The sequence below is a fragment of the Pelodiscus sinensis genome, chromosome 1 (assembly GCF_052426305.1).
Source record: "Pelodiscus sinensis isolate ZL-2025 chromosome 1, ASM5242630v1, whole genome shotgun sequence".
NCBI classification, from domain to species: domain Eukaryota; kingdom Metazoa; phylum Chordata; order Testudines; family Trionychidae; genus Pelodiscus; species Pelodiscus sinensis.
Window position 1 is genome coordinate 229,807,501 of NC_143052.1, and position 26,705 is coordinate 229,834,205.

Consider the following 26,705-nt stretch of genomic DNA (forward strand, 5'->3'; position numbering starts at 1 on the left):
ACCACATCTCTTTACAGAATGGCTCAATGGCCTCAGTTTATCCCCAAGACGCTCTATTCAGGGTATAACACCCCAACAGCCACAGTCCCTACACAAGCCTCTCCATTCAGCACATTCCGGCCCCACAGCCTCAGTCAATATACAAATCTGTCTAGTCGGGGTATTACAGCCCAATGGCCCCAGTCTGTGCACAAGTCCTTCTAATCAGGGTATTACGGCCCTGCAGCCTTAGTCAAGTCAGCACTGGTAAAGCTCCCCCCATGCAGGGGTATGTAAGGAGAGGATAGGGGGACCTGAGCCCTCCTTCTCCACCAGGTCCCAGTTAGGGATGTTAAATTTCGATTAATCAACTAATCGAGTAGTCGATGGAATTTCCATCGACTACTCGATTAGTCGATAAGGGGGCACACTCACTATCCCGCTGTGCCTCTCCCTTTGAAATACCCAAGAGCCATGAGCGGTTCTTGTACATTTCAAAGGGAGAAGTGCAGCAGCAGGGACACCTCTGCCTCTCCTAACCCCGGTGGAGATGGTGCTGGGGGGAACTGGCTAAGCACTCAGGGAGCAATTCCCCACCCTGGACTACTTCCTACCAGATCCAGGCAGACATCCTCTCCATACTCTCATCCAGTCCTGTGGTTGCTCTGGTAACACCTCTCAGCCCAGCTGCCGCTGCTTGGTCCAGCTACGCTTTCTCCCTTGGAGCTCCTTTAGCATCTCCTTCCCCTTCAGCAGCCAACCCTGACTGAGCTGCTCCAGAAGCCTTTATAACCAGCCTCCAGTTGGAGCATGCCCATCAGGGCTGTGGGGGTGGGACTCTCTCAGCTAAGCCAAGGTGACTCTGTCAACTACAGTGCGGGGTTGATACACTCTGTCACAGGTATCAATTATAAATCCAAGTTTTAGGTTACTTCACTTAATATGTTGATTGAGGAAAAGAACCATGTTCCAGCAATATACAGAAGGAATGATAAATGCCATTACACAACTAGTTTGCATACACAGTAGGGATGTAAAATCCAGTTTAATTAGTTAACTGGTTAAACATTAGCCCCTTCCCTTGCCAGTTAACTATAACTTTTCTTCTGTCACATGTAAGTGTATTACAAAGACAAAGTTAACTGGTTAATCATTCACATCCCTAATACATAGGTCTAAGTTGTCTTTGTAATGCACTTACATGTGACAGAAGAAAAGTCAGAAGCTGGGAAATCCCCAGAATACCTCTGGAGGAAATAGTCCATTGTGTACCATGACCAAGCCCTGAAAATTTGGTTCTGGTCTTCAGAGATAACCGATCATTTAGTCATAGTCTATCATTTCTGTTTAATAAAGATGCCATGAAGGTGACAAGTAATTTCCAACTCCCACCCTTTCCCTCTGATTTACCCAAGACACAGGGAATCAGGAAACACATTCACCCTGGTCTGTCTCTCCAGTCCTAGCCAGCCATATTTCACCACTGAAATTACCTCTTCCCATAAACAAAACAATTGTACATATGGAGCCAGTTCAAAGATTGTGTCTAAGGTACTTGACTGTAAGCTCAGGGGGGCAGCAACTGTGGCTCACATTTGTGAAGCATCAAACTATGCCAGTACCTAAAAGATAGTTTTCCATGTTGCAGAATGTAGGACACAAGAGGCTGTCGGGATGACAGGGAAGTAATAACGGAGTCCAAGCAGCAGGAGAGAGATGAGCCATAGTTTAAATTGCAATCATGTGGTATTTTAAGAATCCTGTGCTCATGCAGTGACAAATTCCAATATTCTTGGTCAAATTCCAGAGTATAATCTGAGGATTTAGCCCATGGTCTGTGACACTCCAGTTGTGTGTGTGCATACGAATATACATGTCAAAAATACCAGATGTGCACAAAGGAGACGCCAATACACTGACCAGTCACATCCTCAGTTTTGAGAGACTACCATCAAAACGGAGACCTCAAAGAATACTATGCATGCTATTGCTCATGACTACAGAAAGTAGTAATAGATGTGTGTGACATGTCTGGAGTGTCCTTCAATGTAGCACTGAACATGACAAGTGAGAATGGCTTTGCAAGCTATCACTGATGGTGCTTAGTAAATATCACCTCCCTAGATTTCAAGTATTAGAAAAACATGTGTAAGTCAGCAGATAGAAAACAGCTACCTCTATTACTTCATCTTCAACCATCACAAATAGCAAATCTGACCCACCACTTTCCTTTTCCTCTCCAATTGGTCCAGTCTGTGATTGGTCCTCTTGACAGAAATCCTGTTCTTCTCCACTTCATACAGCCTTTGAGCATTACATTTGCTGACATCAAGATTTAGATTTACTCTTACAAGTGCTGTCAGAAGCTTCAGAGCTGAAAAGGAAGAGAAACCAAATAAGTAAGCCTTAGTTCAGAGGTACACATTATAAAGTATATTCAACATGTTAAAAAACTGGGACTGTCAAGCAATTAAAATAATTAAATTGCATGATTAATTAGAATGTTAATCAATAATAGAATAGTATTTATTTAAATATTTATCCTTTATATTTTCTACAGTTTCAAATATATTGATTTTAATTACAACACCAAATAAAAGTGTACAGTGCTTACTTTATATTTATTTTGATTACAAATATTTGCACTGTAAAAATGGTAAATAGTATGTTTCAATTTACAACTACTCTCCTCATTCATACAAGTACTGCATTGCTGTGGTTCCCAATCTTTTTCATACCATGGACCAGCAAACTCATTCAAAAACTGTTGGCAAAGCGGCACTGAAATATTTGCATATTCATTATGGTAATTAATGTATTGTGTATTTGCATATTCACTGTGGTTATTTTAAGAGGTCACTTGTTATTTTACATTGCATCTGTATGCACACCATACATATCATAGTAACCGTAACCCATGGTATTTGAGGCAAATCAAAGGAGGAGGGACATGACAGTTAATTTAAAAAATTGCTGCACGCAAACATTTTTAAAAAACAATAAAATAGTTGCTCATACTTGTTAAAGAGTATTCTCCAGTCCAAACCTTTGATCTCAACTGCACCGGAATTAAAGAGGCAGTAGTTAGTAAGTCTGACTATGCTGAAATTCTGCACATTCGTATTTTCTTATGCACTTAATAATGTATAACAATAATAATGTGTGTTAGCATTGGCTGGGAGCAGCTGGAGGCCAAGGGGAAGCTCCCGCTGAGCGGGGAGGGAGGAGAACTGGGTCGCAAGGGCAGCCGCCCTTCACGCATCTGAGTCGCTCCTCGATGGCTGCTCAAACATGCACCTTACAGGGAACACGCCCATGCTCTTTTGTGTTTAAAAATAAAGCACATCTTTTTGGTTTAGGATGGATATTGAATAAATTCTGCCTGTCGGAGGGGAGCCTCCAGAAAGGACCAAAGATAAAACTTAACTCCTTATGTGCTGTTGGGGCACGTGAGCTGCAATTCACCAAATTGCTTAGAAAATCCCTGGAGAGGTGTCCTGGGACGTAACAAGCTCAAATCACAACTTTAAAGCTCAAAGAAAACATGGAAGGCACTGGCACCACAAAGGCTCATGCCCTAAATTTTCCTGGGCTAAAAAGGAGACCCAGACTTCCACACACCAGCCAAGCCGGCTACCCAGAGGAAACCCACTGGCCAACATATGGTATTGATCACAAACAATATCACCTACTCCCCTTTATCAGTGTTTCTGAAAGTGTACCACGGACACACTTTCAGAAACACTTTAACTGGCCATTCCGGTTTGTTTATGTACTGGTGCCGTGGACACGGAGCCTTGCAGCTCCCGTTGGCTCCATTTCGTCCTTTGCAGCCAAGGGGAGCCGCGGGAAGTGGAGACCCAGCCCACGTCGCTTCCCACGGCTTCCTTTGGTTGCAAAGGATGAAACGGAGCCAATGGGAGCTGCGAGGCTCCATGGCCGCAGCACCGGCACATAAACAAACCGGGGCAGCCAGTTAAAGTGTTTCAGAAAGTGCTTCCATGGTACACTTTCAGAAACACTGCCCTATGTCGTAATCCCTCACTCTGAAGCTCTAAAAACCAAGCAAGTCAAATGAGAAGAACCTTTCCTTAGATCAGTAACATTATTCCTTTTTGTTCCTTATTTCAACAAATCACAGGGATACCTGCAGCTAATTTACTAATTCTTCTAATATGGTGTTTCTCAAAGTGGGCCCTTGACACTTCTGGTGTTATCCCACTAGCTCTTCAGCCATCACAGAATCCTCCAGACCTGAAATTCTAAATAAAGAGCACAACAAAACCCTTTCCATTAATAAGCTCCTTTAAAAGTTGTTTAACTTAATAAAAAGTGGGGAGGGGGGCAAGTCCCCTTAAGAAGTCATTTGTTAGACATGTAACCAAACACGTTTCCAAACCAAGAGACATTGATAAGTCCCTGGAAAGAGAAAAAAGCTAAACAGAATAATGTCAATCCAAGCCCTAGTCATCTCACTGAGAGCACTACTAGAAATAAATAATAAAATAATGTAAATTCTTATACTGTATCTTCAAGGTTAGAGTCTGAAGCTGTGGATGAGAGGTTCGGTTCACTAAAAACAATTCATACCCCAGAAAGAACCCAAAATATTTAATTTGTTCCTTCCACCATAAAAGAATATTTTCTCAGAACAGTGTTTTTCTCTTCACCTCTCTAACACTGAAAACATAATATGGGAATTCTTGCTGTGAAGCCCTTGCTTGTCACTCAGTTGCAGAGTAAATCTCTGTTATACAAGGAGGGTTACATGTGCACTGCAGAATTAGATTTGCTAAACCATCAAGGTTGGTGGCAAAAAATGAGAACGCAGCAACTGCAGTCACATTATAAATGCCAGGATGAAAAATATCCCAATTTGGGAGGATTATAATGAGTCACTTTTTATCCATCACACTCACTATCACTTTCCCAGAATGGAGAATTATGAAATTATCATGCTTCTTACCATGACATATCCAATGGCCTGTTTTGATGCTGCATCTACTGCAGAAATTATTGGGAGTGAAATCCTCAGTTTGTTTTCTCTGGGTTTCACACCTCATATCATTGATATGGTCAAGAAAGGTTGACACCTACCTCAATTCCTAGTGCGCTTGGCCCCGGTGGCCAGGTCAGCCACTTTCCACTTGGCGCTTGGCCCTAGCTGAGTGCTGCAGCCACTCTCCATGTGGCCCCACAAGCCGGGGCCAAGTAGCAGCCACCAGAGCTGGAACTGGGGCCACGGTGAGGCTGCCCCAATAGGGACAGCTTCATCATGCCCTGGCTCCAACCACAGCACACTGGATGCCAGCCACACAGCTCATTCTACTGCTGCGTGGGGAAGTGGGTGGGAAAGAAATTCCCTTTTGGGGAACCCCGGGAGAGGGGAGAGACTAATTAAAAGCTGGGGGCATGAGCGGGCAATGTGCTGCAGCCCAGCAGGCAGGGGTTCATGGCCCACTGCTGGTCCACAGACCAGCGGTTGGGAACTGCTGCTGTAATGCAATCTCCTTATGAAAGTTGAAAAATAAAACCATGTAAAACTTTTGCTCCTCCCAGTCCTCTCAGTCCTACTTCTTGCTCAGCCAAACAAGTTTAGTTACAATTTGTAGGCGATAATGCTGCCCGCTTGTTTACAATGTCACCTGAAAGGGAGAACAGGCTTCACATGGCATTGCTGTAACCAGTGTCACAAGATATTTACATGCCAGATAAACTAAAGATTCATGTGTCCCTTTATACATCAACTGCTATTCCAGATTACAGACTGGTGAGGGATTCTGCTTGATAATGAAGCAGCACACGCTACACATGTTCATTTTCATCATCTGAGTCAGATGCCACCAACAGAAGGTTGATTTTCTTTTTTGATGGCTCAGGTTCTGTAGTTTCTGCATTGGAGTGTTGCTCTTTTAAGACATCTGAAAACATGCTCCACACCTCATTGCTCTCAGATTTTGGATGGCACTTCAAATTCTTAATGTTGAGTCGAGTGCTGTAGCTATTTGTAGAACTCTCACGTTGATATCTTCTTTGCATGTTGTCAATGTTGCTGTAAAAGTGTTCTTAAAATGAACATGGGCTGGGTCATCATCCGAGACTGCTATAACATGAAATATATGGCAGTATGAAGGTAAAACTGAGTAGGAGACATACAACTCTCCCCCAAGGAGTTCAGTCACAAATTTAATTAATGCTTCTTTTTTTTTAACGAGCATCATCAGCATGCAAGCATGTGCTCTGAAATGGTGGCCAAAGCATGAAGAAGTATACAAATGTTTAGTATATCTGGCACATCGATACATTGCAATGCCAGCCTGTTCTCACTGACAGCAGACATTGTAAATAAGAAGCCAGCAGCAGTATCTCACATAAATGGAAATAAACTTGTCCGTCTGAGCAATTGGTTGAACAAGAAAGTAGGACTGAGTAGACTGACAGGTCCTAACGTTTTACATTGTTTTGTTTTTAAGTGCAGTTATGTAATAAAAAAAAAAATCTACATTTATATGTTGCACTTTGGCAATAAAGAGATTTCACTACAGTACAAGTTGGACCTCCTTGGTATGGCACCTTACCAGTCCCACACATAGGAGATTGCCGAACCAAGGGAGGTTTTGGAGATGGGGGTGCCAGCCTCCCCGCTGGGCTCCTCTCCCTAGCCTCCTCTCCTTAGACTTCCCACCTTATAAGCTGCAGCAGCCCCATCAGAGCTCATGGAAGCCCTGCCATCCCCCTGGAGCACCTGGTGTCTCTGTTAGCTGCAGGCTCCACTGCCCCACAAACTTCGGCTCCCCCCTCCTGGTTCCCTGCCCTGCTGGCTGCGGGCTCTAGTGCCCCACAGGATCCACTGACCCCACCAGCTAGCGCCATTGTGACCACGAATTTTGCCGAACCAGAGAGTCCTGGATCTCAGAGGTTTAACCTGCACTTGTATGAGGTGAACTGAAAAATACTACTTATTTTGTTTATTGTTTTACAGAGCAAATATTTGTAATCAAAAATAAAAATATAAAGCAGCGGTTCCCACACTATGGGTCAGGGCCCCAATGTGCATTGGGACCCTATTTTAATGGGGTCACCAGAGCTGGCATTAAACTTGCCTGGGCCTGGAGCTGAAGCTGAAGCTCTAGCCTCACTGCTCAGAGCCAAACCTGAAGCCTGAGCTCCACCACTGAGGTCTGAAGCTCAAGAGGCAGCGAGGCTTGGATTTGGCTTTTGCATCCCAACCAGGACAAGGCTTAGGCTTCACCCTCCCTTCCTGGGGTCATGTAGATTTTGTCGTCAGAAATAGGTCATTGTACAATGAAGTGCAAGAACTCTTGCTATAAAGTGAGTGCTGTACATTCTGCAGTCTATGCTGTAATATAAACTAATATATTTGAAAATGTAGGAAAATATTCAAAAATATGTAATAAATTTCAGTTGGTATTCTATTGTTTAACAATGCAATTAATCATGATTAACTTTTAATCACAGTTAATATTTTTGAGTTAATGTGTTTAATACATTGACAGTCTTATGAAAAAAACACAAGCATACTGGCCAAACCCAGCCCTGCTTAGTCTCTAAGATCACAATCAAAGGTAGAATCAACAAAAAGACAGATATTGGAATAATATTTCTTTAAACTTGGCTGTGAAACAAAAGTGTTGTCAGAAGGTGTTTTATTCTGTTCTTGGCGATATACTTATTTTGGTAGCTATTTTAATTCCAGGTGAATTAACTGAAAAATGAATCAATTCTGGACATCTATCTAAAGCTACAGAATAAGTGCCTTCCACAAATGCAAAGAAATATTGTGAAATCCATGCAAGAGCTCAAGACCATGTGCACCAGAGTCTTGTAGTCTTTATGAAACTGTATAAAGTATGTTTACTTTTGTTAATTCAGATCAACAGCTAGATTTCCATTTGTCAGTGGGCAGGGATGTCAAAGACAAAAAAAAGGAGGAGAGAGGCTGTTCTGTGGCCAATTGCTGACTTTTTAAAAGTATAAGCTAACCTAGATACTGTCATGCTGTAAGAGATAAGCAAGCTAGAAAAGTATTCATTTTTAATAGGGGTATTGTAAAAAAAATCTCTTAAATGACAGATTTCTTAGTACAGGCCTGTGTACTAAGAAAATTAGAGACAAAAAACTAACAATGAAAAGCAACTGTTGCTTATGCACAACTTCCAGTACACAGTGGAATTCTGAAGTTAATTATCTGAGCAGTTACAAAAGAGTTTGCTAAATGTTAAAATGCAACTCATCTGCTTTATGGAAAATCTACATTCCAAAATTCCTCTTCAAATAAGAATTTTTGGGTGCCAAAATACTCCTGAACACATTTTAAATATGTGTGCCATTCATAACATGCTAGGCATTGTTAATGCACAAAGGAAGACAATTCCTGCCTTGGAAAGCTTACAGTCCTTTTCATAGTTGACCTATATTGTACACACACAGAGTCACCAAAACCCATAGTCTCTGATGAAAACTGTGACAGCAACGGGAGTTGTACTTACCTGCTAAAGTGCTGGTGTGCCTGAATGCTCTGACCCTGGAGTCTGCTAGCCCTGTGAGCAGTGAGATGACTGTGTCCATCAGGTAACTATCATAGAGGATGCTGTTCTGGCACTGCTGTATTAGTACCGCAGTGAACTCACAGAAGTTGGCCTTAAATTTCTTCCAGTAGGATCCTGGTTTGATGAGTGGATAATCTTCATTGTCCTGTATTAGAAGGAAAAAATAATTATAAAAACTGAAAGTCTCTCCATCCTGGAATGTCTTTTACACTACTTTGTTGGTGCACAGCAATCCCTTCATGCTCTGCTCACTCTCAGCCACAAATATGTAAAATCATTCCCAGACACAGGAAAGCCATGCCCAGCTAACCATGGACTAGCTAGGGAGAGACACCTGCACAACCCCAGTCCCAGCCTTCCTCCCCAGAAATGTGCATCTGATGCTGCTCCGTAGCACCCTGGGCAGTACAAACTCATCGATTATTTCTCATTCTTGTTTATACTTTCTCCCATGCTGGTGGATGGGCAGTGAAGCAGGTCACAGCTTTTTAACCCCAGGCAGGTGTGCCAGTATGTCTTTGTCTCTGAGAAAATGGTTTGTGGGCATTACCCAGGAAACATATTTCAGTAGCAGTCATATAGCAAAATCTCCTATTTTTACACACGTTTCAAGAGAATAATAATATTCAGCAGATAAGAAGTTTTCAAATGGTAATTCATAGGTGACGCTACACTTTAGTCATAGGTACTTTTAGTAAAAGTTATGGACATATCACAGGGAGTAAACAAATATTCATGACCCGTGACCTATCTATTACCTGTACTGTAAACCCCTGACTAAAACCTTTGGGGTGAGGGTTTGAGCAGCCCATTGGTGCCATGAATACTTGGCAGGACAGCCCAGGCAGCATTGCAGGGGAAAGCCCAGGACCACCCACGGGTGCTGGGAGGGGGAACTGGCGGGGCTGGAACTACATGGTTCTGTGTCTCCCCCGAAGTGAAGACACCCCCCTCCGTCAGCTCCACAGCAAATGAGACCTGCAGTGGAGTTGCCTGTGAGCAGAAGCAGCATGCATGGAGCTGAGGGAAGATGCTGCCACTGCTGGAGAGCCTCCCTGAAACAAGTGTCATCGAGGGCCCTCCACCCATCCATGCCCCATCCCCCCTATCCTAAGCCCCTCCCACACCCAAACTCTAGCTGCTGGGGGAGTGCAGTGAACTAAGACTGCCAAGCAATAGCTGATACAGCTGGCCCAGGGGCTGCTTGAATTGCTCAGGTGGCCACTGGAACAATCTCACCGGTCACTGCAGAAATCATGGGGCTCCAAGGAAGTCACAGAATCTGCAACTTTCATGACCTCCATGCCCAACTTACAGTCGTACTCCCAGGGCATACTTTTTGCCCAATGTATCACAGAAGTGGTGAACATGAGGTACAGGGTGTCTCACAATCCAGTAGACAGCTGCAGTTAAGAGGAGTATTGTGGCTGAGGTCTTGTCTACACCAGTGTTTCTTAATGAGTGGTACGAGTACCCTTACGGGTGGCTCAGGAGAAGTTGGGGGAGTACGTCAACACAACTGAAATTGGGAGAAAACTGAATTTTTGTTTTAAGTTTTACAGCGCTTTATTATTTTTGTAATTTTTACACCCAAAAATGTCATCACCCGCTCAGCTATGATTAAGATGTTTAAACAAATGTGTTGCAATGGTAGAAAAAAATTGTGTGTGAAAACTCTAGGTACTGGGGGTACTTATAATTTTTTAAGGGGGCATTTTATAGTTGTTTCTATTGCAATTTTCTTTTTAAAGTTTCAGAAATGTCTATTACTCTTCAATTTTGCAAGATTATTTTTCTGAAAACTAAACTTTAAGCCAAATTTCACTAGACAGTGGCTCTTCCAAAATATTATCTAAAGAAAGGAATTTTTAAGGGTGTGCATGGGGAGAATAAACACATAAGAAAAGCTAGTTGATGAGGGGGGTGATGAAAGGAAACACAGTTGGAAACCATTCAAGGTACACACTCCGTTCAAACAGATGTTTGAGCTCCATAGTCCTACAGTACCTCACATAAGGCTCAATCCTGCAAGCTGTTGAGCACTTCCAACTCTTGTAAAGCCATTGTGTGCTCAGGTTCTTGCAGAATGGGGACCCCATAAATCAAGAAAGTTGATTTATTTAAAGCAATTCTGCAGTCACACAGGCAACATCACTGCACTTGATTTTCAGTACTGGAGCATTAGACTACACCATTAAGTACAATTTTCACATATATGCATCATTTGAAATCTTTACTTCAAGGATATTCAAAAAATGCAGTTATTTACCATATCCACTGGCCAAGTAACAGTCAGAATCCAGGGATAGGCCATAAATTTCTTGTATTGCAATCCTGTTTCCTGGAATGCAAAACACAAATTATAAAAGCCTTTGATGAACCTGCAAAAGTGATTCTGAACAATTTTATCTACCTAAAAATACCAATTGTGAATCACATTAAAAGATGTCATTTAAGCTTTAGACTGAATACATCTCACGCACATGCACACAATCTAATCCCCTTTTATATCACTTGTTTTTAGCTAAAACCAATGTGTACTTCAGTAAAAGACAAATGCAGTTGTAATGACAAGTAGTCACTGGCAAGTTTCATTTAAACATTATGTCCTGAAATGTGCAAACTATAGTCTTCACTGTTTATTCTGGGAGACAAAATCTACTTCATTTAAATTTAAATATGTATCAATCTGCAACATTCAGTTATTTGCTATCGTGAAATAGCTAGCCAAACGAGGAGTTTTCTGAGAGTATGGAATACTTGTATTCCTGTACTTGTGAAGTGTTCCTTGGGTAGGCATGGCCTGGGTGTTTGCCAGATCAGGGCCATTATGAAGTAAAACACAGCAATCATTCCAGGAGAGCAACATATCTCAAGTCCAAGATGAACAGAGTCAGACTTTTCAATTTACTGGTATTTCCAAGGAGGGGCTTAAGGAGATATACAGCCAAGATGAGAATGGTGGTGATTTGGCAAAAAACTCAGAGGGCAAGCACTGGAAAAAGATCCTCAAAGGAGTGTAAGTTAAGTGGCAAAAGAGAACGGGGGCTGGCCTCATTACCCAGGCAGGAGTGAGGGGTGGAGGTGTCATTTTAAAGATACAGTTTTTTAGTAAATGCAGGCAATAAAACAGGAATGTGAAAGGTTAACTGGTTAACCAGTAAGCATTACCCATTAAAATAGGAAGGTAAAAGGTTAACCAGTTAACCGGTAAGTATCACCTGTTAACCAGTCGGAGCTGGAGCAGCTACCCATCTGCAGCAGACAGGGTGGGCCCTCCACATACAGGGCCTGCTCCAGTCATCACAGCAGAGCAGCCTCTGTCCAAGGGAAGCTCAGGCACTCCACAGGCGGGACTCCTCTGGCTGGGCTGGAAGAGTCCCCCTTCACCGATGCCCCCTTTAATCCGTTAACCAGTTAAACATAATTTTAAGTGGTTAACCAATTAGACAGGATTTTACATCCCTAGAATAAAATATCTTGTCTGGACTGTGATTGGCCATCCTTAATTCATATTATTATTGCTCTCACATAAGTAGGACAGCAATGCAAATTCATACGATCAACAAAATAGGAAAGGAAAAAAGTTGTAAGTTCCAACTGACAACTACAGGTTGAAACTCTCTAGTCTGGCACCCTTGTATCTAAGTGGTGCAAACCAGAGAATTTGCCAAACCACAGGACAGCAATACAACCGCTCCCCAAGTTGCGAACGGTCGAGTTACGACCATTCGCACTTATGACCAAAGCTCCCATGGAGCGGTCGTAAATGCAGTCCCCGAGTTACGAACGTGACCCGCGCTTTCGAACAGCGCGGTCACATGTAACTCAATGGGGTCCGAGTTACAAACAGTTCGAGTTACGGACCAAGTGTTGGTCCGTAACTTGTTCATAACTCGGAGAGTGGCTGTATTGTCTGGCAGCATTACCAACATTTCAAATGCCTTAAGGTCTCTTAAAAAACATTTAAGCGTTAATTTGAGCTAAATAATAATACACAACATGGAGAGCCAGAACTGGTGGTTGTAAACAAACTTCATGGGACTGCGGGAAACTTGGCCACACTCATGACAAGCGAACATCCAGCTAACTAAACTCATGTCAGACAACAGATGTTGCCAGACCAGAAAGTGCTGGACTAAAGAAGTTTAACCTGCAGTTTCAACAGCAGCTCCCCATTAATCCACATTATATATTTTTAAAGGCACCTATCAATCAGCTACCAAAGCAGCATGTTACTTGCAGCCATGCCAGATTGCATTTATCATTATTAGAATATCTTAACAGGAAAAAACTGTATGCCCCCAATTTACTTTTTAATTGAAAAAGAACTAGATGCAAGACGTGGCAAGAATGTAGGGAAGTATTATGAAAACACTGAAGGCAGGAATATTCTTTTTCAGGTACCCATGACTGCTTCTCATTCCAAACATGCATAAAACCTTTCCTACAGGAGAAAGAGAGGAAATGTAGGTTTCAGAGCGAGAGAGGGAGGAAGGGAGACAGTTACTACATAATGAACAGGACCATACAATTTCCATATTAATAGTTACTGCTCATTCGAACGAGCCATATAAAATCATCATTTCATGTTGCAATTACCTCATCAAATGTCTCTGTCATTTTTTGCATTACATCACTGTTGCACAAACTTTGGAACATCTCCGCTGTTACCATTCCTAGACAGGGGAAATTAAAATATTGGGGAATTTAAATGGAAATATTTTGCCATGCCATAAATTAACATTACTAAAATAATAAAATCTGTACTATAATAATGGCATTGATCTAAATCAAAAGTGCCAAAAAGGGTAACCTAAATTGTTCTTCTTGTTTTTGCATTAGTGCAGGATGACAAATGAATAGGTTATTAGCAGCACATAACAGAGCACCAACATTCAGCTTTAGAGGAAGGGAGTTCAGTTCAGTGTCACACTGACACCAATTTCAGTTTGTTCATCCTCTTGTATAGCTTACATTCCTGAGTTCCATATTTTATGATAGAGGTGCTTAACAAGCCATGTAACAGAGTAAGCTTTGTTCTGTTCACTACAGCACATAAAATCTACAAGATTCCAATCTGTACATCCAAAAGATATGAGAAACACATTAAGTTGCCATTTATTTCTGTAGCCGTAACACCAAAAATTGAGCATGGTGCACACAATTCAGTATGGGTATGTCTACACTTGCACCCTAGTTCGAACTAGGGATGCAAATGCAGGCATTCGAAATTGCTAATGAAGCGGGGATTTAAATATCCCATGTTTCATTAGCATGATCGCGCCAGCGCGTTACTCTGAATGCCAGCTGTTCCGAAAGTGAAAGTGCACACCGGGACGCATTAGTTTGAACCAAACCCCTTGGTTCGAACTAATGTTACTCCTCCACTGGTTGTACTTCCCTTAACCGGAACTCCCTGGCCCAGCAACACCCGTGGTCCAGCACAGACCACAGATGTTCCTGGACCACATGGCCCAGAAACAAGGGGGGATCTGGAGGTGGGGCAGAAGCACCGTAGAAGGCACTGGCGACTCAGCCGGGAGCCCTGTGTTGAGGGTGTGTGTGGACAGGCAGCACAGCGGGGAGTTCTGGCCCCAATGGGGCTCTTTGCCCCCAGTGGCCATGAAGCTCCAGCTGTGGCCAGGGAGCTCCAACCCCAGCAGCAGCCAAGGAGCTCCAGCCACAGCCCTCCGTCCCATCCACAGAATCTGGTGGCTGTGGCACTCCAGCTGTGGCAGGGATGGCGGCATCTAAAGAGCCCCAGGAGGCTTGGGCAGCAGCAGGGGCAGGCTGGAGCCCTAGCTCGATGGCAGCATGGGCCATGAGGGGAGGGACCTTCCCTGGTCCGGCAAATCCACTCATTCAGGACCAGTCAGCTCCCAAGGGTGAGGGACCAGTGAGGTCCAAGCTGTAGTTCGTGGCTCTATGCCTACTTTGGAAATAGTTATTATCTAGACTCACAATCACTCTGTTGCAAGTAGATAGAAGGAAGAGACACACATTGTTCCTCAATCAGCTGACATGCATGACTCAATTTGCTAGTACTGTACTTTCAGATCCCCAGATGAAAGAACTAGGTCAGTGCAAACTAGTATTCTGAAATCAACAAAAACTTAAGATCTTAAATTTGAACAGTGATAAAAAATGTTTTTCAATATTTTCCCCACTGGTATCACTAAAGTGATAAGCACATAAAGGACATATGAAGTAAGGTGCATGCTGATTGCACACAACTTTGACTCAGAGCTGTGCTCTCCCTCTCCAGCCAATCAAAGCACTGCTGCAGTTCAATCAGCGCACCCCACAAATTCTAGGTAGGCAAGCACAGTGATCAAAACTACCTTGTCCCAGGAGCCCATCTTGGGCTCCCCTTGTGGGTTCCAGAAGCAGGTGCTCCAAGAAGCAGTCACTCAAAGTATCAAGAAATTTTATCTCTGAATCCCGTCCTGAGGAAACATGTACCCCGTCAATATGGGGATAGTTGAAATCCCCCACTATCACTGAGTTTTTTATTTTGACAGAATCTCTACTCTCCCTTAGCATTTCATAGTCACTATCGCTGTCCAGGTCAGGCGATCGATAATATATCCCTACTGCTATATTCTTATTATTAGAGCATGGAATTACTATCTACAGAGATTCTATGGAACATTTTTGGCTCATTTAAGATTTTTACTTCATTTGATACTACATTTTCTTTCACGTATAGTGCTTCTCTCCCACGAGCATGACCTGTTCTGTCCTTCCAATATATTTTGTACCCTGGTATGACAGTGTCTCATTGATTGTCCTCATTCCACCAAGTTTCTGTAATGCCTATTATAGCAATATCCTCCTTTAATACAAGGCATTCTAGTTCACCCATCTTATTATTTAGACTTCTATCATTTGTGTATACGCACTTTAAAAATGTGTGCCTATTTATCTGTCTGCCATTTCCTGATATGAGACTCTTTTATATTTGATTGTTTTTCATCTGATCTTATCCATACTTTATCATCTTCTACCAAAAGAAATTTTCCAGCAAAAGGATATGCCTATATGATACTGACTTACCTTGACAGCCTGAGCACTGAATGTAGAAGCTGATCAGATCCAGAAGTGCCACATCTCGATCTTGGATATACGCTTCAACCCAGTCATCTACCACAGACTAAAATAGATTACAGGGGAAAAAAGGCAATCAAATGCTAAACAAAGCACATATATTCCGGCCTGCAAATTCTTAATCTCATATGTCTAACATTATTCTGTCATCAATAGTTATAAAAAATAGATATCCAGAATAAATGGTCCACCATTTGGTTATTACCACAGCAGTATGCATACAAGTCCTTCTGAAGCAAAGTAAACTGTTGGAATGTTATTCCCAAAACTACACACACCCTTTATGCAGTGTCAGAACTAACTCGGGGTATGCTACAATAAAACAAAGTATCTGCTCTCAAAACAACAAAAACCCCAATGTTTTATCAAAATTTGTTCCTAGAATTTCTCAAACAAAAGAAAATAAAAAGAAAATTGGCACCATCACTAATCAATATCATAAATATTTTACAACATTAATATCATGCAAAAGATTATTACAAAAATGTTTTTCAGAAGTTTACATATATTGTATCTATTATCAGAGATGGAATAAACTATAAACACTGATATTAAAAAAAAATCAGCTTTAAAAAAAAAACTTCTGACTAAAAGTTTCAGGCTATTCTACTCAGCAGCATTATTTTGGAATAACTGACATTATTCTGAAATAACACAGTCCATGTCTACACAGCAAGTAGTTATTTCGACAAAATGTCAAAATCATGTCGAGCTAGAGCCGAAATAAGCTATTTCAACTTATGCTATACAATTAACATAACTCAGGTTGCATAGCTATTTCAGCTTTAGCCCTGCTGTGTAGATGTGCCCTCAGAGCGCTATCTGTGTTAGTCTGCAACTTTTAAAGACAACGAGGAATCCCGTAGCACCTTAGAAACTGACAAAAATACATATAGTTTTTGTCAGTCTCTAAAGGTATCACAGGACTATTAGCTACTTTTGACTCAAGTTTGCCACCTGCTATTACAGATAGCACCAAAGACAACTATAACTGAAAGAAATAAGGAAAAATGTTTTACTTTCATTTAGTTTCATTCAAATTCATACATCCCGAGGTCAGAAAGACCATTGTGATTATCTAGTCTGACTGGTATGCAACATGGGCCATAGAGCTTTCTCCAAAATAATTCCTTTTAAACTAGAGCTTACCTTTTAAAAAAAATCCAATTTTGATATAAAAGTTGCCAGTGATGGAGATTCCACCATCGGTGGAGCTTACCATCCAGAATATAGATTAATTATAAAGGGCTTGTAAGAAGCACGTCTTTGATTTCATAAGGCATTCTTCAGCAAAGAAAAAACTTACTGGGAAACAGGGAAACTGACTATTTACAAAATGCTGTCAAACGGGAAGGACAGGAGAAATAATAGTCAAGATTTCCTAAAAGGGTCTAAAGTTAATCTCTTAGCGCCACATCAGGACCCTTGAAAAACCATGCTATCTAAGTGTCCTAAAGCACCTAACAGCTCCCACTAAAGTCAATGGGAACCCTTAGGGCTTTGCCTTCACACAAAAATTTAAAGCTCAGCCCAAAGGCATAGCCAGAAGGGCCCACTTGGGTGGACCCCAACTTCACGTGGGTGGGCAATGACGGAAAGCATGGGTAATATCTAGCATCTGGCCCTGCTCCTCATGGCTATGCCCCTGGTGCAGCTGTGGCAGCACTTGAACATGGCAGTATGGTCATGGCACCAGCTCTCCCAGTACTCCACGTAAACCACCACCACAAGGGGAGTAGCTAACTCAGCTGGGAGCACGGTACCCCAAACTGTAGCCCATTTTACACTAGCACTTCACAGCACTGTATCTTTCTGGGCTCGGGGGAAGGGAGCTCACATCCCAAGCCAGCAAGTTGCGATACAGTAAAGTAGCAGTGTAGACCTAGCCTAGGGTTTGAAAAATCAGATGCTTTTTTTTTTTTTTACGTGCTTAAATATTGCTTTTAGAGCCTGGCTTTAGGCACCTTTTGTTTGGAAATTCCTGCCCAACTTTTCTCACTAAATCTTCTCATATTTACAGTAAACTTATTACTTGTAAGAACAAAAAAATATTTCAGACAAATGTAATTATTCAAGTTGACTGTATAATGAACACTACATTAAGACTCAATGGATTTTAAAGTTAAACCAGAAATTACTGAGATTCGATTAAATATTATGTGCCTGTTTCCCCTCCCAGCAAGTAGCATGCCAATTCAGTCTAGGAACTGAAAGTACCTGTATTGCCCTCTTGCCCATGCTGACCACTTCAAACAATGTAACCGCTTCAACCACTTCTCCATTCTGTGTCTGGCTTGACTTTCTGCTTCTGGAAGAATTTCTTCGTCTGCATGCAAACTGTTCCTGGACCTTCCTTTTTCCGCTCTAAAAGCATTCAAGAGAAGATGTGTAACCATAAGACAACTAATGGCCATCCAAATGCAGGCTCTCTGGATGTATTCTATTCTTTAGCAATGTGTTCCTGTTACTCGCATTTCCCCTGATTTTATAGATTGTTCAAATGTTGTCTAGCTGCCAGTGGCAAGGAACTATCAAGCAGAGCAGTATGGGGAAAGGATAAAGAAGATATGCCAGATGAAGCTTCCTTTAGCAAGAATATTCTTAAGTAGGAGACTGTACTGATGAGCAGCTGCCAAGTGGTTGCCAACCATTGTGAGGGCGTATAGCAATAATGGTTTGCTAAACAAGCATGGAGGTTTGCCTATTCACTCACAGGATAAGCACTACATTGGCATTAATATCAGCTGCATATACTGTGCATTTAAGGAAGCTTATATCCCAAAGTGACTTGACTGCGATTCCTGATGCCAAGAGAATTTAGAATCAAACTCTACTCATGGAATGAGAGGTTAGAAGGTCTTTATCCCCAGTATCTATGCCTTGCAATATTCCACCCACTTATTCAATGCAACAGGCTACTAATTTATATAATGAAAACATGCACTCACTGGAGTTTGCAAGTTGCCATTTCTCAGACAGCTGCCACTCTGTACAGTGGATTCAGGCACAGTCTCATCATGGATGACATTTTCTCTGGGACATAATAAACAGAAAAAACTTTGAAAGATATATAGGACTTCCTGTGAACATATTGATCTGCACCCAAATAACAGACTTGCACTGTCTCCACAACAGGCTTAGTAGCTTCCAAAGAACAGAAAGTTAAATATTAAAATGTCAACATTTGGGATGAAAATCATGGCCTATTTTATCTTTGCACAGTCTGCATGTTGGGTTTTGAAGCCATTTGATTAATCTGTAATGAAATTACATCTTTTTTCAGCATTTTCCAAGGTGAACATGCTTTACAAAGGCTATTTTAAGCTGTCTTTAATAAACTGATTGGTTATCAGCAGGCAAGGAAAGATGGGAGAAGAAATAGGAGGTATGGTAACCCCTTTTATTCTATAATCTCTTAACTTAAAAATAACTTTTATGCATAAATAATATGGGATTCAATTATTTTTCACAACTACCTATGCAACAAAAAGGTGAAAAACATTTACAGAGAATATCGCATCAGTGACGCAGTCACTATCAGTGATATCTTTCAATAATCCCATCAATGACATCTGAAATTTAAGAGAAATAAATTTTAAGACCAGATGGGACCATTAAATCATCAACTCCAAATTCCTGTCTAACACAAGCCACCGACTTTCATCCAGTTACTCCTAATGCAATAAAATACAACCATAACAATGAATGTTAGGGTACGTCTACACAGCAAAGTTATTTCGAAATAACTTTACTAGCGTCTACACAGCCAAACTGCTATTTCGAAATTAATTTGAAATAAGTGCTGTGTAGACACTTATTTCAAAATAGGGGGCCTCCAGCCTTCCCAGGGTGCCCTGTGGCCACTCCAGCCTCAACCAAGAACACTCCTCTCCCCCCCCCCCTCCCTGGAGCCCTTAAAGGGGTTGACTCTGGCCACAGTGCCTGTGCCACCTCCAAGCCTGCCAGCCCAGAGCCAGCAGTCACTGCCCCAATCCAGTGGCCCCAAAACATGAGCCAGCAAGCCACTAGCAGCCAACCCTCCACTGCTCCTGAGGAGCAGTCTGCCAGCTCCCAGGAGCCTGCCAGGGTCCGGAGAAGGCAGGCGCCTTCCTGGTTCAGGGTGGCGATCATGGACCTTATTCAGATTTGGGGGGGATGCCCCCAACTTCCACGATCTCCACACTAGATGAGGGAACGCAGCCATCTATGGCAGGATAGCTGCCAGCCTGGCCATCAAAGGTCACATGCGAACCCAGGAGCAGGTTTGCATGACAATCAGGTTGGTCCGGTGAAACCCCCAACCCTAAGCTTCCCCTCCCTCTTCTTCCCCTTGCTTCTCCCTTCCAGCTCCCTCCTCCCAGGTTTCCCCCTCCCCTCTCCCACCCTCTCTTCTCCCGCCTCCTTTCCCCAGTCTCACCAGAGTTTCATTCCTCCCTTTTCCCCCAAGTTTTGTTAAACAAAGAGTTTGTGTTCATGAAAATACATGTATTTTATTTTACATCAGGAAGGGGGGTTGGAGAGGGGTAAGTGGAAGGACGTGAGGGAGGAATGAGGCACAAGCCCCCAGTGGGGCAGACCAGGGAGGCTCTTAGTGCTCCTCAGGATGGAAGCTCTCCCGCAGAGCCTCCTGAATACTGACAGCCCCCAGATGGACCTCCCAGATGGCAGCCTGCAGAAAGTGCAGCCAGGCTTTCAGCAACGTGTCCACGAGAAGCACCAGAGTACCCAGGGACAGCTCTGGCTCCATGCTACAGAGTACTGTGGTGTCCCGAGTGAGGGAAACCCAGAGCACGCAGAGACAAAATGTTTTGCTGTCCCTCATCGAGGTAGGCAAGCAAGCAGGGAAAGCTGAGAACTGGCTGTCCGGGGGGTGGAGGAGGGGCTGGTCCCTTTAAGCACAGGCATCAGATAGCCTCAGGAAGCAACCCCACACAATAAGTCCTGACCTGATGCCCTACCGGACCTGGTTCCGGCTGGCCTTAAATGCCACTCAGTGTGGACGCACTATTTCAAAATAGCAAAAGGCTATTTCGAAATGCATTTTGTGCATAGTCGCGTTATTTCGAAATAACTTATTTAGAATTAACTATAATGCTGTAGCATAGACATACCCTGACTGACCTGTTAGTTTCCTTAGAACCCCTACTGGAACAAATATGCACCCTGCCCCACTCCTGCAACTAACTGCAATCTGCAGAACAGACTCCGTCACTACATACACACTTGAAGAATTGAGGCTCCGGTATATTTTACTGGTGATAATAAAGGGTAGGTTTAAATTTACTTTTTGGATCTACAGTGACTACTCAGTATCAGCAGAATTAGACTCTCAATGACTGCCACATAGTTTTAGTATTTTGCTACATGAGCCCCATATAATGTATGCAGGAGGCTTATGTGAGGAGTCTCATTGGTTTCAATGTGACTTCTCACTACAGTAAAATTTAAAATGTACATACATATTTGAAGAACTGAGTGCCAAGACAGCAATCCGGGGTGAGTAAGATCTTAGATAAATTTTATTAATTTAAAATTAGTTTGAATGTAGCGAGATGGATTATAGGTAACAGTCAAATCAGGCCACTACATGCAAGAATTATCAAATATTTCTCTTTGATTTATTATTTTCTGAGCTGCAGACAAGTAAGTGGTTCCGTCAAATGCTGCTTAAAACATTTTAGATCAAAAATGGAGATGCTAAAAAACTAAACATATATTTAGCTTGTTCTTCAAACACACGTTCTTTTCCTGATCCCAGATGGATCTCTCCAGACCTTAATTCTTTGTAGCTCACTAACTAATTAAAATGATTCAAGAGTGTATTTTGTTTTTATTCTTCTACATAAATAATTTCTCTCTCCATCAGTTTTGAACCTGGGTATAACATTATGTAGCTGGACTAACACATTCTTTCTTGTGATGTTTTACTAGAAAAACCACCACAGAGCATAGCCAATCACTTCACTATTTGCACAATCCTTTTAAACACTTAAAATACTTGTTATAATGCTCAATATAACTCTGCACTATCTGCCCCCACCTCATCCAATATAATGTACAGAAATATTAGTGCTAGTACATGTTCCAATGATGCCTACGCATATTTCACAGCTTCTGTAATCAAATCCAAACATAATACAGGGACTTAAACTATGGGAAAAGTAAAGATCTCATTGTAAGACAACTAACCCAGGTCATGTCTGAGCATGCAGATTACTGCTTCTAAGAATTGTTTAGTATTCAGTTCAACAAAAACTTTATAGCAAGTGGTTCTTTCCCACACAGAAGCCTGAAAGGTGATCTAAAACCAAGGCACATATGGGAAAATTGTCTCTGAATTCACTAGTGTTACAGCAGAGATGAATTTGGCCAATGGCATTTACTTCACACAAGTGATATATATAGGACTTCCACTAACTAGGCTATAAGGCGCAACCATGCCACAATGCCAATGCTTCAACTTTTTAGATCACTTGAAATATGGGATTGCCTCTGTTCCCACTGCACTGTGATGCAACATGAAGTACCATGCTGTAGCATAATCCCACCGACCTAGAAAGAGTCAATAACATATCTTTGGGCATAGTGCTCTGTTTTTTAAAAATAATTTAACAAAAGAAAATGACATGCTGCATCCCTTTCCTTCCCGCCCTCTTTCTATTATCTGTAGGATTTCCATCTAGGTTAGAAATTCTTTGGGACAAGGATCCATTACATGACATGTGCAATAGGCCTCTTACTGATCTCTAAGCACCATCCAAATGCTAAACTTCACACACAAGGAGAATCTTACACAGAAGCCATATTAGGACAGGACCAACAAAAGTAAAAAAGAATGCGCCTCAGAATGAATTAGGAAAATTCCCTCTCATTTAAACAGCAACCCAAAGAATCAGTAAATGTTCAACTTCCCATACCAGGTATAGATTGGTGTTAGTTCCAAAGACATATAGCCTACTTTCAAATCCCTCTAATCTGCCTTTCTTTATCTTTCCAGGAGACCTGGAGAGTCTCTCCCATTCACTAGACATTCAAACTGTGCACACATTTTTCTTCCAGGCAGACTGTTATCCAGTTCCTTTCAACAGACAGCTTCCCTAACCCATCATTCACATAGGGATGTGAACCAGTAAGTATCACCCATTAAGGTGATGGGTTAACTGACGCGGGGCCAGAGCAACTCCCCACCTACCATTGGCAGAGAGCTGCTTCACCCTGTAGGGCCCACCATGGACAGGAGGGACTCCAGCTAGCCCACTGTAGAGTGTAGACACCTAAACATACTGCTGCGGACAGTGACGCTGTCTTCAGAGTTGGGCTCCAGGCCAGCAGGCACCACTCTCCAGCCTCTCTGAAGGCAACAGCAACAGTGCAGATGTAAGGGTGACATGTATGGTATTGCCAGCATTACTTTTGCACTGCTTTTGGCAAAACACTGCCTTCATGGCTGGATGCCCAGCCATTAGCCACTGCTCTCCAGCCTCCCAGTTCTGAAGGCAGCACAGATGTAAGGGTGGAAATACCATAATCCCCCCCACAACCCATTTTAGGACATGACCCCTACAGTTTCAACACAAGATTTAAATATCTGAAATAATGAAATTTATTATTTTAAAAATCTTATGACTGTGAAATTGGCCAAAATGGACCCTGAATTTGGTAAGGCCCTACCCATAACTACGTACTGTGCTTAAGAGCCTTTGATGAGGAATCTTATCCAAGGCTTTCTGAAAGTCCAAGAACACAATAGCCCTTGGATCACCCTTGCCCATGTGCCTGCTGAGCCCCTCAAAGAATTCTAGTAGATTGGTGAGGCATGATTACCCTTTACAAAAGCCATGTTGAGTCCAACAAATCACGTTCATCTAGGTATCTGATAATTCTTTTCTTTTTCAGCCACTTTGCCTGGTACTGCAGTTAATCTTACTATCAGGATCATCTCTGGAACCATTTTAAAAAACTGGCATCACATAACCGTCCTCCAATTAGTTGATACAGAAGTGATTTAAGTGACAGGCAAGTCATTGGACTATATTTTCCAAGAGAAAGCACAGAATCAGATATCAAATTCAATACCAAGCTGCTCTGAAGACAGCACAAACACCAATAACAGTACAGAAGTAAGGATGACATGGTATGGAATTGCCATCACTTTTACACTGCTCTTGGCAAGACACTGTCTTCAGGGCAGGACGCCCAGCCATTAACTGCTGTTAATGCTTTTCCACCATGATGGCAGCTCTCACTTTGATGTCCCTGCGACAGAGGGTAGAGGCAAGTTCTGTAACCACTGCTGCTCATCCCATATCTGCATCACAATGTCAACCCACGTGTAAGGGTTTCCCAGGCCCAGAACCAATGGTCCATCATGTGCAGCTGCTCCATGAGTGCAAACAGTGTTCCTGCCAAGCTATATCTTTTCCTGTCCTATCCCTTTCACTACATTTTTAGTGATGCCAGTAATGCGAGGCCTGCAGGACTTGACTTATACTCTATAAGTTGGCTGTAGAAGTAGTGTAGTGTGATAAGGGTTAATATTTTTTAGAAATTAAACTAAATATCTTCAATATCTCTTTAGAAATTATGAAAGACTTTGTAGCGTAATCTTTAGTTAGGTCAGTACACAGATGGGGTATGTGACTCAGTGCCTCATGAGACCTAAAATAGGCCCAAAATCTGCAAGACCCAGTCAACCAACATTTTTTTTTTTTAAAGGAAACAGGCCTTCTTGTACCTAACCACCAATTCCCGCTTTTTCCACATCTGGGAATGAGTCCAGGGGGGCATCAGCTGATATTATTCATGCATATTCAAAAGCTGTCCCTTTATCACCAATCAAGTATGTGTACCCACAAATTCTCAGGGTGTGGAAATCTGTTATGGCCATTAGAGGCTGGGTGTTAATGATGCAAAAAGATGGATAAAAGCTATGGAAATAAGGAAGCTCAGGGCTCGAGCACAAGCTCTCTCTTCTTCCTAATTAGGATCTTCTCTTTTCACATTCGTGCCTTTACTTTACTTGACCTTACTTTGCTTCTAAATTGCTCTGCTTACTAATTTTCCATACTTCACCTAGCACCAAAGTCCCACAGGCAGAGTAAGGCTGGTCTCTCACACTCACTCTTCTCATAGAAGGGTACATAAGTATGGTATTATATTAGGTAACTCTATCTGTATACTTAGATAAATACAATCTATATAACCAGATTTTGTTATTGCTACCCTCAGCGGTGAATGAATCAATCTGCGTGATCAGTGCTGTTTGCTTTGTTTTGTTTGCCATCTTAATACCTGTCACAATAAAAATTGTTTTACTTTGGTACTATCCTCATTGTGAGTGTGGCTGCTGCTATGGGCCCCCAGATCCACTTACAAACACAGAGCTTCATAATTCTCAACTTCTGTGACCTGGGGAAGGAGGACAAACCTAAAACCTTCTAGTCAGATTGGAGAGCCTTAACCACATAAATCATATTATACTTCACCCCCAGGCAACATCAACAATCTTTCCATGACACACAATAGGGCCAACACCACAATGTCATTATCAGATTTGCAGCTCATGAAATTCTCCAGGATCAGTCATACTGTGTTCATAACACTCACCATAAGACTGAGAGCAGTATAGGATCCATGCTTTCAGACAGAGATGGCAGGTATGCAGTTTACAGAGGAAACTGAAAAGTGGCACAAAACATAGCCCAAAGCCCATGGAATGACAGGATGGAGAAAACTGCATCATAGGATGGTGAGCCTGCCCCATTGAGGCACTGTGATTGATTCCTAGCAGCAGATGGTGACAAGCTATACCGTGGAAGAGCTACGCACTGGTGCATTGCTCTCTATCAATACAGAGCACCAACTGTAGATGTACTCCACCATCACAAAGAGTGTTGTGTGGATGTGCAAAAGCTGACTCCAGCTGGGGCTGCACTCCTGCGCACTGGCCCAGGCAAGACTGCACTCCCACCTATGTAGGCCCAGCAGGGACTGTGCTGCCAGCCCCGCTGCCGCAGCTGGGCGAGGCTGCGTTCTACACTGTGCCATCTCCACTGTCGCCAGGGCTGGGCTCCCCAGTACCAGCCCAGCAACCAAGAATGTTGCCAGACTAGAGAATCCCGGATTTTAGAGATGCAACCTGTAGTTCTGCAATTTCATATTTGAGTTCCTTCAGAACTCTGTGAATTACCATCAGATTCTGGTGATTTATTACTGTTTATCAATCTCTGTTAAAACCTCTTCTACTGACACAGTGTGAGATAGTTCTTCAGATCTGTCACCCAAAAAGCATAGTTTCTTCCATCTCTTCTGCAGCAAAGACTATGGCAAAGAATTAATTTAGCTTCTCTGCAATGATCTTGTCTTGTCCTGAGTACTCCTTTAACATCTTGGAAATACTATCATCCCACTGCCTATTTGGCAGGCTTTCTGCTGCTAAGGTACTTTAAAAAATACCTCATACAGTTAGTGTGCACGCCTTTAGCAAGGGACTTCACAAACTCTTTCTTGGCCTGCCTTATCAGGGAACAATAAAGGAAACAAATTGTTTAAATTAAGGTTCTGCACATTTTTCATGGCAGGCAGACTCCTCATCAAATCAATGAGGGTGCAAAATCACACAGTAACTTAAAAGATTCAAAGTGGTCATTTGATCTGCTTAAGGAAGAAAGAATACAGTAAAATTCCATTGGTCCGGCATCCAATGCTCCAGCACTCCTGATGGTCCAGCACCATCAGGAACCCGGAAATGGTGGGGCAGCCGGACAATTGGAGCTGCTCTGCGCCTTGCTTTCCCGATTCAGCCGCTGCTGAAACTGACCAGCAGCTGAATCGGAGAAGCCAGGGGCAGAGCAGCTGGGGTGCTGCCAGGTTGGTCCCGTAGCGCTGCCCCTCAGGGCTGTGGGACTAACCCGGCAGCACCCAGGCTGCTCTTGGGGATGCCTGGAGCAGAGCAGCCAAGGTGCTGCTGGGTTGGTCCTGCAGCGCGGAGGGGTGGCGCTACGGGACCAACCCAGCTGCACTGCCCCAGGTACCCCTATTCAGCCG

General features: G+C 42.6%; 1 protein-coding gene across 4 annotated transcripts in view; it reads right to left on the reverse strand.

Annotated features, from left to right (window-relative positions):
- LOC102454764 (cohesin subunit SA-2-like) overlaps positions 1-26,705 on the reverse strand; it is a 105,940-nt gene that overhangs the window by 75,655 nt on the left and 3,580 nt on the right. For 3 of the 4 annotated variants that reach the window (XM_089775361.1, XM_075916026.2, XM_089775360.1), the window contains exons 3-9: positions 18,608-18,692; positions 17,877-18,023; positions 15,609-15,705; positions 13,152-13,228; positions 10,819-10,890; positions 8,490-8,694; positions 2,202-2,353 (exon numbers count right to left, since the gene is read on the reverse strand). In XM_089775361.1, coding sequence (XP_089631487.1) covers positions 2,202-2,353; positions 8,490-8,694; positions 10,819-10,890; positions 13,152-13,228; positions 15,609-15,705; positions 17,877-18,023; positions 18,608-18,692 — 835 coding nt within the window. Of the gene's footprint in view, positions 1-2,201; positions 2,354-8,489; positions 8,695-10,818; positions 10,891-13,151; positions 13,229-15,608; positions 15,706-17,876; positions 18,024-18,607; positions 18,693-22,851; positions 26,404-26,705 lie in introns of those variants that run through there. The other variant, XM_089775362.1, reaches the window with a different exon arrangement.